Source organism: Lipophrys pholis (genome assembly GCF_963383615.2).
Source record: "Lipophrys pholis genome assembly, chromosome: 6".
Taxonomy (NCBI): Eukaryota; Metazoa; Chordata; class Actinopteri; order Blenniiformes; family Blenniidae; genus Lipophrys; species Lipophrys pholis.
In genome coordinates, this window is record NC_137629.1 from 26,035,167 (window position 1) to 26,048,980 (window position 13,814).

Sequence of the window (13,814 nt, forward strand, 5' to 3'; positions counted from 1 at the left end):
AATGGCAAGGACAGTGGTCACAGGATGATGGATACCAAGTCTACTGTTGCTTGAGTAAATTCAAATACTTGTTAAGGCAAAGCAGGGAGTGGGCAGCGTTTTGTAGTTGTGTGTTTGGAGGGCTGTTGGCTCACAGAAGCATCACATTATAAAGGCACTAAGAGTTCTAGCAGCCCCACACTGAAAATTTAATCAGGCATTAATAAAAACAATATCATTACCGTCTGCCTAAGGAAGTATCGACACACACGTCACTGTTTCAGACAGCCAGGCACACAGAGAAAATTACATCCAGGAAAGACTCATGCAGACATAAAGAACCTTGTCGTGCATTGTATTTCTCTCCACCCCCCCCAAATTTGCCTCCTTATTCGCCACCTTTCTTAATGCCTTTCATCTACCAATCTATCTCTAAAATTCACTGTGCAAGATTATTCACAAACTATATGGACATACAAGCACACGCAATCACAAATGAGCAACTCCACGGCTGTACAAGTAGGAAAATAACAAGATGACTGAAAGCATCGTCTCAAGGACAAAGGTAAGCCACTCAAGTCGTGTCTGAAAGCAGAGCTACTCCATACTGCAAACAGGCTGAGACTTGAGTCAAGCAACTATAAGTAGCGTGGCTCCCCAATCGCACTTTTCACACAGGAATAAAGCAGAAATATGAAAAATGGGAAGCCAGACACAAAATGGACATCCAGAGAGGCACACCTGAATGCTGGAGCCTTCTTGAAAGAGTAGCACCGCTATAGAAATCTCTCTCATCTTTCTCTCTTTGACAAAGCTCAGCTGCAAGGATGAAAGCGCTGAATGAAAGCCTACACAAGACCTTAAAAGACAGGATAATGGTGGCACACGGCACAGAAAGAAGAAGCTGAAAACAAGGCCAAGAAGAAGGCAGAAAAAAGTTATTTTATGGATGTTCCTAAAACACACAAAGTGAAGAAAGTTGAAGGGGGGAGGGGATAAGAGCGAATATAAATGAAGAGAAGGAGACTGTATTAAGTAACGTGGGTGATAATATGTGAGGCCGTCAGAAGATGAGGATGAAAGGGCAGAGAGAAAATGAAAAATTAAAAAGTGGTTGTGAAGATAAATTTAAAAAAAAACTTTTCTCTTAGTTTGGAATAATTCGTGCCCTATATACACACTCCGAGTAAAATACATGAGAATGTACAAGCGCGCACGTGTGTGAATGGATCATGCACTGATAACATTACACTCTTTAATTCCTAATTAATCCTTCTAAACTGGATTACGGCACAGAGCATGACAAGGGCAGGAATATCCCGTCTGCCCTGGTGTGTGTGTGTGTGTGTGTGTGTGTGTGTGTGTGTGTGTGTGTGTGTGTGTGTGTGTGTGTCGGGTGTCTATGTGATGTCACATCGCCATTTTTCAGCTCGCAGCCCCATAAGGCTTGCCTGTCCTCGGTTACATGATGTTGGGAAATGAAGCTGAAAGTGTCAGTGGTCCCGCGTGACACAAACAGAGATACACTCTTATCCATTCACTCTCTCACCATTTCTCATACATGCACTATGTGTCCTGCACTACACGTACACAAATGTGCAAGGAGTCCCCAAACCACTGGTCTTGAAATGCTTATGAATTATTGTGGCAAGTGGCTAAAACTCTTAGCATTACTTTACACATTTTAAGTGTGGACTCTCATGGGGGGGGGGGGGGTTTTGCTTACTGCATAACAGACGCAGGTCCCCTGACAGACAGATACGTGGTTTGAAAACTGCCACACAAACTGTCCCATGTGATGTGCTCTGCATTACACTGCAGTCTGAAATATAAACCAGAGCACTCTAAGGAAACCAACACTAATGAATTCATTTTATGTTCTACTTCGCTTTGTAGAGGAGCTGAGAAGTGAAGTGTTCAGTACGAGAAAGTTACTTTCGTCTCTGTTTACTCCTCTATTTTTCAGGAAAGTCTCGAGTTACATACCAATCAAAAGTTCTGCATGAGTGCAGCATGAAGTATGAATCAATAAATCCCCAGTATACAGTGCATGCCTCTTTTAGCTATATAAAACATGTAAACATGAATGTTGTCAACATATTAAATATGCATAATAGAGTACTTGATAAATGGGTTTCACTTATATAGCACTTCTCCACTGCTTTATCAGTCCCCAAAGCACTTTACATTGTTGATCACATTCAGTCATTCACACACACCAATGGAGGCGGCTGCCATGCAAAGCACTCAATCCATCTATTGGAATCAATTTGGGGTTCAGTGTCTTGCTCAAGGACACTTCAACATTTCGACAGGGGGAGATGGGGAATTGAATCCTTTCCATTGACAGACAACCCACACTGCCAACTGAGCCACAGTCGCCCGTATAGTACACAGATGTTGCGTAGAACAATTTAGTATTACATCCTAAGATATATAGTCGCTTCGAGCAGAGCAAAATGTTGATCCTAACTGACATGTGTACATGGAGAAGGTGACCATCAATAAAGTCCTATGGAAAAGGTATGCTGCCAATGAGACAGATGAGGAGTGTGTGTTTGAATGAATGAATGAATGAATGAATGAATGAATGAATGAATGAATGAATGAATGAATGAATGAATGAATGAATGAATGAATGGTTTATTTCGGTTACAGCTTCAGTGCAAAAGTAGATTTTTTTTGTCCATTCAAATCATAGTGCTTTTAAGTTCACGCACACTTTTTTCTTTTTCTTTGTTTGTTCTCACACTATGCCGAAATGGGTCTAGGCTGAAGCCAAGGCTTATTTTTGCCTATCCATTACAAACCCATTAAGTTACCCAGGACACCAGTGATACGATATCATTGCCCTATGGTAGACTGACGACCTGTCCAGGGTGTGTCCTGCCCTCCACCATAGTTAGCTGCGATTGACTCAAGCGCCCCGCGACGAAAAGCAGCATTCAACAACTGCGTGTTGTTTGTTAGCACTTTCATACAGCAAGAGAATCAAGAGAGCATTTAGGCAAACATGCCCATCACATAATCTGCTGTGGCGACTGTGGGAGGGAGCATAAAAAATAAAAAGAAGATGCTCAGCATTTCTTTCTGAAGGTTCCTACAGATTGTGATTTACTTTTACATTGGGCAACATGGATTAAAAAGAAAAAAAAACAATGTTAGGCTACCACTTTTAAGTCACTTCAAAATGAATTTCCAGGGTTGCACAGTGCATCGCTTCACCTAACCTACAATGATCCACTGTATGACTATACCTATGCCAATCTAATGACAATACTAATGAATAGATCGCGTTTAAGAATTTAGATTACAAGAGATAACTAGGAGACTAAGATGACAAGGCATATATTTACCAAAATCTTAATATTAGAAGCTGAAATGAAACATGTATTCTACCCAAAAGGAGATATTTTCATAAATTCCCATGCTGCAAATTCAAACACTTGTTCCAGCAGGATCATTGGAAAACTGCCTACATCTGAATAACAGTCTAACTTGATTCCATGCATCACTGTATTGTTACCCGGCACATCATGTTGTGTTCATCGAGCTCATTAAACCCTGCTGGCTGCAGCAAAGATTTGGAGGGGCAGAAAGTGGAAGTGGTGTGATGGATAGATGGAAGAGGGGGTCACAAAGGGGAAGATGGAGTGCGTTGGGGGGAATTAGCATGCTTTCATGCGTTCTCCGCCTCAGTGGAGCACCACGGGGCTTGTTGATGCCTCTAAGTGCTATGCAGTATTAAGCAGACAATCTCTAAGGAAGCCCTGTGGCTTAGTGTGTGCGTGGTGTGTGCTGACTGACCGCTAACTGTGTACAGTTAAGTACAGAGCCCTAAATAACCTATTTGGCTCCCCCTTGAATATCCTCTTCCCTTTCCTCTTTCTGCTCGCCAAACACTGCGGGACGAGTTCTTGCTGCAACGTATTTGATCTCACAGAGACAACCAGCCCAGACAAAGAATGCCACAGAACGTAAGAAAAAGACTAAAAGACAGAAAAGGTCTCTCACATAAAGTATGCTGGCAGAGAAAAGGGCAAGTCGGACGCACACGTTGATGAAGTCACCTTTTGTTAAGAGCAACAGTGTCAACTTTCCTGCTGGGCTCTCAGTCCTACTATAAATGATTACAAAGAGCCAGCAAGTAATATGGTAAAACCTGAACACCTGGAGTTGACCCGGCGCTCCCGTTTCACCTTCTCTCACTCTCAGAGCCAACTTAACTAACTTTCCTCACTTTCCCTCTCTCCCATATCCACCTCTTCGATCACAGCAGTTGCTTCATGTCTGCTCGCCTTTTCATCATTTGTCATTCTTTCCTTCTCTCCCTCTGTGCTCTCGTCAGTCGTATACAGATCACTCCTGCCACTATTCGTCCTTCTCTGCGCCTCATCCATTCTGCACCTCTCTCCGTCACTCCATCCTCAATAACGCCGTCCATCTTCTCATCTGCTGAGCCAAGATTAGTCTCTAGCCATCTGTATCTTTGACAACAATCTCTCCTTTGTTTCCAAATAGCACCTGCATGTTTCAAATGTCACATTCACACCGTCTTGGATGGAAAGAAATTCTTAAATATATCATATAGAAGACCAGACAAATTTTAGGTTGTGAAGAAAATAAGTCACTCTGAATCAAAAATGGTGTCGGGTTTACTACAAAGAAATATATTCCAAATAGGCATTTGGTTCAAAATGTATCAATCTTTGATGATGCAAATCTATTGTCTTTATACAAAAAGTATTCAGTCTCGACACCACCCTGCACCATGCACACTGGAGGACCACATCATGTGGGTATTTGTCTAAGCCCAGATGCAGATATTTGACAAATGCCATTTGTGATGTTACATCTGCTTGTAAGCCCCGCCCCGATAAATCAGAATTCAAGTCACAAAAGAAACTTTCCTCCTTCAGGAGATGGCAGTAAAAACAACCTTGAAGCCTTAAACTCTGTAAATAAAATCTTTCTGCACCATGAACTACACCAACATTGAGAACAAGGGGGGGAAGAAAAAAAAAAAAAACAACACTATTTGAGAGGATGGGGACTTTAATTCTTGAACTTTAGCACAGCAACAAAAACTGATATATTGACTTCTCAAGGCAAACTTCACTTTCCGAAGGAAGGTGTGAACCTTCACGCCTTCTACCACCATCTGCCTCTGTATGTTTTGGGGCTCTTTTTTTTTATGAGTAAACAATGCAGCAACCTTCATGTTTGTTCACGTCAACTAACTTCAATCAAGTAGCGTAGTTGTTGTTGTCAATGTAGCTGCCAGAAATCTGCACTTTCCAATAATGATTGTAAGATTTTCCTCTTCCCCAAGTTGGCCAACGAGCTTGTGAGCCAACAACTTTTTCTCTTGAAAGCTGAAGTGTTGCATCTAGTGCTGCCCGTGGTTTTTCCGTCAAGAAGAAAGGGACAGCAGCATGTTTGTAGTTCCATGCAGGAAGCTGTAGAATACTGAATCTCTTCTCTTTATAGAGAACATTCAAAAACAGTGTTGATTTTCTTTTTTTTTCTACAAAGAAATGACTCTTTACCCACAATGCACATATTTTATTCACAAGAGAGTAATCCTAAAATCAATCAATATTTTGACTTGGCTCTTTTCTTTATTAATAGGGCTGTTATGGTCCATTGCTCGTGCATTATGAAACCACCATCTTTTAAGATTTTGGGGGGGAAAAAAAATAAAAAAAACTGCAAGAAAGGAATATTTGAGAGTGAGAAAAAAAAAAAAATCATGAAAGTTTGAAAGCACAAACTCTCACTTTCAAGAATAGACATGAAAAAGCCTTCTTAGAGAGATCTTTAGAAGTCTCGAGCATACTACTTTATTCAAACAGACAGGAATGGCTGCTGACACCATGTGCATGCACAACAAATCCTGAGCAGGAAACTTTGCAAAGCCCGCAACACATTGACAATGTAACAGTGCTGGCAAACAAAAGCACTTTCAAGTAGAATGCCTTCAAAACAGGAAGCAGACATGCAATATCTGCGACTTGCATTACTTATAGGTCTAAATATGAGACGGCGCATGTGTCATGTACTGTAGCTGGTTTGGGAAGGTGGAATTTAACCTCAAATAAAAGGCCACTGCTTCAAGGCCTTCCTGGGATTACTTTCTGTTATGACCGCACATCAAGGCAGTGGTGTGCCCACAATAATATTTTATATTCATGACATAAAAAAAACTAGAAGAAAAAAAAAAAAAACTGTGACAGACAGATTTCAGGTTTGGCTGAAATAGTTTTGTCTGTGGAAATGAAAACAAGCTGAAAAAAATGATTAGAAATTTCAGCGGGGTTTTAGGCACTCCACAGGCTTTGTTCAAGTGAAGATAAAAATTTTGGAGGTTTCAGTTGGAGTCCGAATCCAATTTGGAGGCCCAGTCAAGCTCTACTGCCCCTCTGAAATAGTACAACTTCAAAGCCCACTCAGTCGGATCCATACTTAAAGTAGTAACTCCATTCGCACAATGACAAATGACTCATCTGCTTTCTCCCTCTTTCTTCTTATACTGTTAGTCCCCAATGCTCTGCTACCATCACCCTGATTTGCCAGTTTCAGTTTCACCCTGCAGTTAATCTGCTGGGTGGAGTGATGAGCGCTTGGGGAACCAACAAGAGGAAGATGAAGGAGATGAAGGAAGAGGGGAATGAGAGGAGGGGGGAGGGGATAGGGAGTGAGAGATGGCCATGCATTATTGAGTACACAGAGTAGAGTTTTTAGGGGATAAATGTGAAAGCGTGTTTAGGGACAACCTTTTCCCTTCTGCCTCCCCCGCCTTCTCCCTCCCTTCAATCTTTGCCCTCCCTCCAACTTCTCTTTCCCCATGAGGATGGCAACATCTCTTATTCAGTGGGGAGGTTAAAAATTCAAAGCTAGAAAGAAGGAGGTGGTGTGTAGAAGGAAAGAAAGTACCTGAAAATGGTCAAAATGAATGAATGTCTTTAGGGAGGTTTCTCAAGTGTTAATCTAGAGAGCTCCTCGCTTTGATTAGGCGCACAAGTGTGTGGCGAGAGGCGAGTAGGTAGGCTGTTCGTTGTGGCGGGGGGAGTAGGAAGACGGGGGAAGGTAGATGAATAACGAGGGAGCGAGAGCAGGAGAGGGTGTAGATATACACTTTCATGCGGTACACTGTAAGTGTACCACATAACGCAGTAAAAAATTAAGGTGCCTGCCAGGCAGAGCAGAACCCACATCTCACAGAACATGACACTTGCATATACTGAGTAATAGAACAAGGGATTCGGAAACCACACACACACAAACAAACAGGCAGCTACAAACACAATGACACGGGAGCAGAACAACTGTAATTGACTCGGCAGCATATACATCTATACCATAATTGCATTCACATCAACTCAGTGTAGAAGTCAAAGTTCGAGGCCCAAACATTCATGACATATAAACATAATTTAAGTCCACACACACACACACACACACATACCGTCACACGGACACTGGTGGCAGATTAAGGTCAGAAAGTGGAGCGTGGCCTCGCCTACCGAGCTTTGTAAATACCATTGGTGTCTGGTGGAAATGCCACTGGGTTATACATGTAACACGGAGCCTCCACAACTTGGATCCGGGGCTCATGTTAGTGCAGAAGCAGAAATCGGAGTAAAACCTACAACAGACCCACAGCTCACATTAACCTAGACCAAGCTCAAATTGGTCATAATTGTGTGAACACCCACATTCGGAAATAAACAAATAGTGTATCCCTTAACCAAGTGTGCGTGACGTCTGAATGAATCTGGCATTTTTAATAAATGTGAGAAACTTAAGGACATGATCTGAAGCACAAAAGGCTAAAAGGCTAGCAGCACCTAATAACCCAGCAAAGAATGAATTAGTTGTTGCTTAAGGCTACTGTTGAACAATTAGACCGAGATAGAGGATTTGGACTTTCAGGGACATTTTCAATCGCTTCTATTGCAGCAATCTATCCTTGCCTGTACACATTTTAGCATTTGTTTATCTTCACCCACACCGGCTGCCATCATTCCCTCCTCATTGTCTCGTTTCATTAGAATCCCTTTATCAGCCAGAGATAAGAGAGATGAGGAAATCAGCAGAGGGGAGATGGGGGTTAAAGCTCCTATCTTCTCAAATCCAACAATCTTTGAAGTTGTTGCTCTTTACCGCTCCATTTTTTGTATGTATGCTATCAGTGACATCAAAGTGGGGTACGTCTCTCGTGTGTCTGCGGCGGGGTGTTTGTGTTTGTATGAGCGAGCATGCCACCACCTTAAGTATTGATATTATTCCCCTTTTCTTGTGATGAACAGGACTTCTAAACGCAGAATCCTCTGTGTCCTCCTACCAAATCCAAAACACCCATCTCTTCAGAAAGGCAGGTCGTACACACTGAAATACACACTAAGTTTACATGTTATGGAAAAGATTGTGCTGGATAGAGGGGGGAGAGGAGTAAGAGAATGCTGCTGTGACCGAGAGGAGCAAAAATCCAAGAGAAGTGTGGGTGGAAAGACTGTAGGTGTGCATACATATATAGACCTTCATCCACACAGCCCTCCCGCTCTGTTCATGTTTTTTCCCTGTTGGCCGAGGTGAAAAGAGACACAGTCCCTAACAATCAGGATTCTTGGCATCTATTACAAGCTCTTGAGCTTATCAGCCAATCCTTCAATTAAACATACACATGTACAGAGATTGCAAAGGTTCTACATGTACACACACCTCGGCTGTCAAACCACTGGGAACCTTTAAATGGTAATGGTAGTGCTAAGAGGCATTGGGACGCTGGTGGGCTGGATGCCTGGCTAACTGACCGACCGGCGGGCTGGTTGGGAGAAGAGCCGAGTGAAGCGTAGAAGGCCTATTCCGTCTAAAAACAGGATAATCTCCAGGAAAGAGAAAAGGAAGCAAGGAGATTAGGCACACACAGCGGTAATGCTCCACCATGAGTACACTTAGCTCATTTGCATGTAAAACAGTGGAGAGGAAGATGCAACGAGGGAGGGATGGCGAGAGGGATGGAATGAAGAGAATGAGTGGTACAAAAGCACAAGTGTGTGTGTGACTGTCTACATGCTATGTGTGTGCTTTAGTGTATGTTAGTGTTTGTGCATATAAGTGAGCCGTTGCAGTTGGCAGTGAGAGCCAATGTGTGCATGCACAGATGTGTTTGAACCTGATAAGGCCTGATGAATGAGCAGCGTTTTGCCGGTGTTCCGTAAACATAAAGAGATGGTGAATGAGGGAACGCTTCGGCTATTGCCTTACTGAGAATGCACTAAGCTTAGAGAGCAAGCAAACCAAACCTAATGCAGTGCTACTGTTGAGGGCTTACGTATTATCGTTTGGATTTAACTTAAGCACTGGTAGACATAGAAACCCTGAAATGAACACACAAATACACACCAAACACAACCTATAAACATAAAATATTTCCTTTGCGGGTCATACTTAAAAAGCACCTTAAAAAGCTAACCTATATTCAGCAGACTTCGTTTCGCAATTTATGTCTAGGATTGAGTCAGAGCAGCAGGGAGAGGAGAGAGTTTGGTTGGGAAAATAGACTGCTTCCCGGCTCTGAGCATAAAATGTGGCTCACTGCTGCTAATTACACTACGACTGTCAACATTCAATGGGACAGTGTGCATGGAGTATGAAGATGTTGGGATGTGGAGGAGCTTTTGTACCAACGGGGCTCATTAGTTCTGTGCCACAAAACGGTTGATTTTAACCACACAGTTATTTGAAACAGGCTGAATATCTCAGTATTTTAGGTTAATGGCGGAGGCACGACGAGAGTGCAAGATGAACAGGCAGACCGCTATTCTGGCAGTTTTAGACATCTAACACTCAAAATGGCTGGGACCACATAAAGTGTGGACATCAATCTTCATTAAACACATTCTGTTCTCACACAAGAGTGTAGCACTTATTTGACAGGTGTATAAACTAGGGTATTTCGCACGGAGCACATTCTCTGGAAACTAAATAAAGTCTTCAATCAAGACTAGTGAGCTATTTTATAAAATACAAACTTCAGATGACTCAGCACAATTTGCAACTCTGTATTATAAACCTTGTCCCCTAAGATGTTGTAGTATGGGCCATTTGAAGCATTTAAGCGCAATCTTTGATATCTACATTGGATTTCAAATGCTGCTAAAGCATGAGGGACTTTGTGCCATGCAGCACTCTGGAAGTTAACTTTCTAAGTCCAGGTGGAATAAGCGCTTGAGCAATGTTAAATTGGCCTGCATGTGGACAGTTAGCATTCCTAGTAGTGGCTTTTGTTTCATTGCCCCATTATATGTCAGTTACTTTTCTGACAGCCACCTGGATGTTTACCAGTTGTGCTAACTAGTTGCACAACCAAAGACTGCTAGCTGGTTGTGTGGTAAAACTATTAACTATTGTCTAAGTCACAGGAACTCCGTCGGCCAAAGTGAGTTTCCCCACTCGGGATAAGGCACACAAAGAACCAGAAGGAGCACTAAGCAGAGCTGCTTTTATTTGGTGTCAAGGTTATCACGTAGTCGTGACTCACAATCTGTCTGTTAATTGCATAAAGGTATTAAAACCTCACCCTAGAGGTTTCCCTGAAAGACTTTCAATTCCACCTCAGAGAAACTTGGTAACACTGCTGTGCTGGCCTGCATGTACGTTTACGGTAACTTGTAATGCTACTCGGAGAGGACATAAGAGAAGAGGCAGAGAAGGACACAGGGAGCTGATCAGTTTTATGAATCCCCCAAGCGCCACTGAATGCAAACCTATCGTTACCCTGTCATGTGACCAGGGATGGCAAAAAGGTGGAGAGAAAAGGAAATGGAGCACGTAAAAAGCTGCTGCACCCAAAAATGGAATAAATCAGGAGAGAGAAAAAAAGCATGACAATATTTTCTCCGGCTCTTGATGCAGCATTAGTGACCCCTGCATTAACCCCATTCTCTTCCTGCAGCCCCAGTCTGAACATTTCACAATTTAATAACAGGGTTTGCTACCGCAGACTACACAAGTACAAACATACACACAGAGATATACACATACTCCCAGACAAGTTAAAACACATTATGCACACGCTTTTCAAAGCCAATACTAATTTAGTCCAATTGCACAGGCGAACACAAACACTGTTATGGCTTAATAGAGTAGGCCCATTCCTCAGCTAAATGGCTTATTAGTACATATTTTAAGCAATCTCGGGAGACAACAGCACCGAGTCTACACATCCCATAAACTGTTATGTAAAACCCTGTAGTAATATGCACCAATGAATAGAACCAAGCACACATAGTAAACAATTAACTAATTTCTTTGCCTTAACCGCCCCTGGAAAAAAATAAGAGCTGCATTTGAAAAGGAAACTTAGTGTTGTGAATTTATGATCAATCCGGGGTCAAAGCAGGTAATGAATGAAGGTTTCTGACCACTAATAGCATCGCCATCCACTTTTTCACCTTTAGTCCTGTTCAGCAAAAAAAACTGAAATGTATTTATTAGGTGTGCCAAATATCGAGCAGTGGCCAAACAGCCATCAGGTAGAGATTGAGAAGAAACATGTAACTGCATTGTCCTTTAACATGATAGTCCATGAACTCACATTGTGCTTGGCCAAAGCGTCCTACAACAGCGACAATACCTCATGGAATCACATGGCTGACAATTGTGGCCATGTCCGACACGTAGACTATTGTAAACAACTGAGCTAGAAGGGCAGGTGTTCAAGTTATCTCATTAGCATGGTAATTATTCTGTAACTTACGTTGACCTTGTGCCGGTATACCGGAACAAAACAAGCAGCAAATATAGTGAACTCCGTCAAGCAGACGATGTAATCAACACTGCACCATAACTCGTCATGCCTATTCGTCTTTATTGCTAATATATTACACTTCTCATCCCTTGAACTGATTGGTCTTCAACCCTGGTGAGGCCCCAGGCAGGCTTGTGTGCAAACACACACACACACATATACACACAGCACGCACTTTTTTACTGATTGGTGGCTCATTAAGGTGAAAAGTGGATGGAGTAGATTTGAGAGAAAAAGTCAGCAAATAAGTACATGAATTCAGACACGCGCACACACACAGACCTACAGAGGAGACACACACACACACACACACACACACACACACACACCTACACATATACACACACCTACAGAGAGGAAAATTGATTTAGTCAGAACACAGGGAGATCAAAAGGCTTATTATAATTGGTCTGTAAATGTGGCTGAGCTCACCCACCCACTCTCCTGAGCACATATGCAACAGAGACACATCCTCACACTGAAAAACATGACTTAATCCGCAATAAACATGATTGTAATTTATAGAAAGTGAAGGCGATACAGGAAGGAGCAGTTATATGTGTAGGTGTGTTATGCAGTCATACACAGTGGATGGCATCAGAAAGGGTTTTTTGGGGTGGGAGGTACTCAAAAATAAATAAATAAATAAATAAATAAAAAAAGAAAGAAAGAAATAAGGACGGCATATTACAACAGACCAAAGACACAGCTATAGAGACTGAAACACAGCAGAGAGACGGGCGTGAAGGCTGGAGAATTGGGATATGAAAATGATCCTCCCATTATGAGGATTAATAACTATATATGCTCCTGGCCCTTTTCTTTCCCGAATCAAATTAATCACCACCGTTCCCTCAAGCCCAAGTCTTTCCCTCGGTTCACTTTTTCTTTTATTTCACCCACCTCCACCTCCTTCGTTCTGTCTCATTCTTTTGCTAATTGTGCTATCTGAGGTGCCGGCTTCAAAAGGCACCTGCTATCAGACACTGAGACTGACAGAGTGAAGAAAGGACAGTTGAGGATATATAACAGACACACGCAAACGCACGCACGCACAAATGATTATCTGTGTACAAATCCTTGCATTGTCCTTGTGCAGCTGCAGATCCCAAAACGGTATGCATAAAACCAACCGCTGAATTCTGATCGACTGATATTATTCATTGGCATTATAAGAGAGGGGGCAGAAAACAAACACTAAAAAGGAGAAAGCAAATATGAGCACTTCAAAGTAAGGAAATAAAGAACCGGTAGCTGAAGGGAGAATGGGCAGATAAGCACACTCTGCTTCAACAAACTGCTTCACACAACCACAGAGCACTAAACAACCAAGTAGTTATATCACATCTCTGCATAAGCCTTTACACCTGCAGAACACAACAATGGGAAATATAGCGGCGTGATTTAACAAGTCATAATGTCTGTAAATTCCTGTGAATATTCCAAAAAATACTTAAATTGCACAGACGGAAGTTCAGATAAACTGTAGTGTGCTGTTTAATAAAGGATGTATACAATAACAAGTTTTATTTGTAAAGTACAGTCATACAGTTCTTTAGAAAAACAGAGATACCCATCGTAAAAAATGCATCTTCCCTGCAGCCTGATTCTTCGGCATCATTCAGACATACTGGGCCACACACACAAAGGCAGCAGGTAGCTTAGTCTGAGAATATGCCCAAACAACTCACAGAGGTGGCCCTACATCTGAAGGGTATGAATCTCATTTATTGCTTGACTATAAAAAGCATATTTCTCATTTTATATGCTGAAAGCATGGTTTTGTGTTCCCCATTCTGTTTGAAAATCAAACGTTCATCAGCACATGACTGCAATAGTTGCTCAGAAGGGGAGATGAAATGAGAAAGATGGAATGCTGTACGGTGAAAACGAGAGAAGATCGAGGAAAAGAAACCGAGCTTTTCTAAAGGTTTTGAGGGATTCTTATCACAAGAAAGCAATGAATGTTGCTAAATAGCGTCAGTCCCATAAAGAGGGTTCAAAACCCAAGGTGAGATTT

At 42.1% G+C, this 13,814-nt stretch overlaps 1 protein-coding gene across 1 annotated transcript in view; it reads right to left on the reverse strand.

Annotated features, from left to right (window-relative positions):
• Positions 1-12,123: 12,123 nt before the first annotated feature.
• The window catches only part of LOC308111342 (protein diaphanous homolog 1-like), a gene marked incomplete at its 3' end in the record, with an annotated part of 43,198 nt that continues 41,507 nt past the window's right edge, over positions 12,124-13,814 (reverse strand). Inside the window, exons 18-19 of the mRNA XM_080466204.1 lie at positions 12,231-12,238; positions 12,124-12,141 (exon numbers count right to left, since the gene is read on the reverse strand). Coding sequence (XP_080322330.1) covers positions 12,124-12,141; positions 12,231-12,238 — 26 coding nt within the window. The remainder of the gene's footprint in view (positions 12,142-12,230; positions 12,239-13,814) is intronic.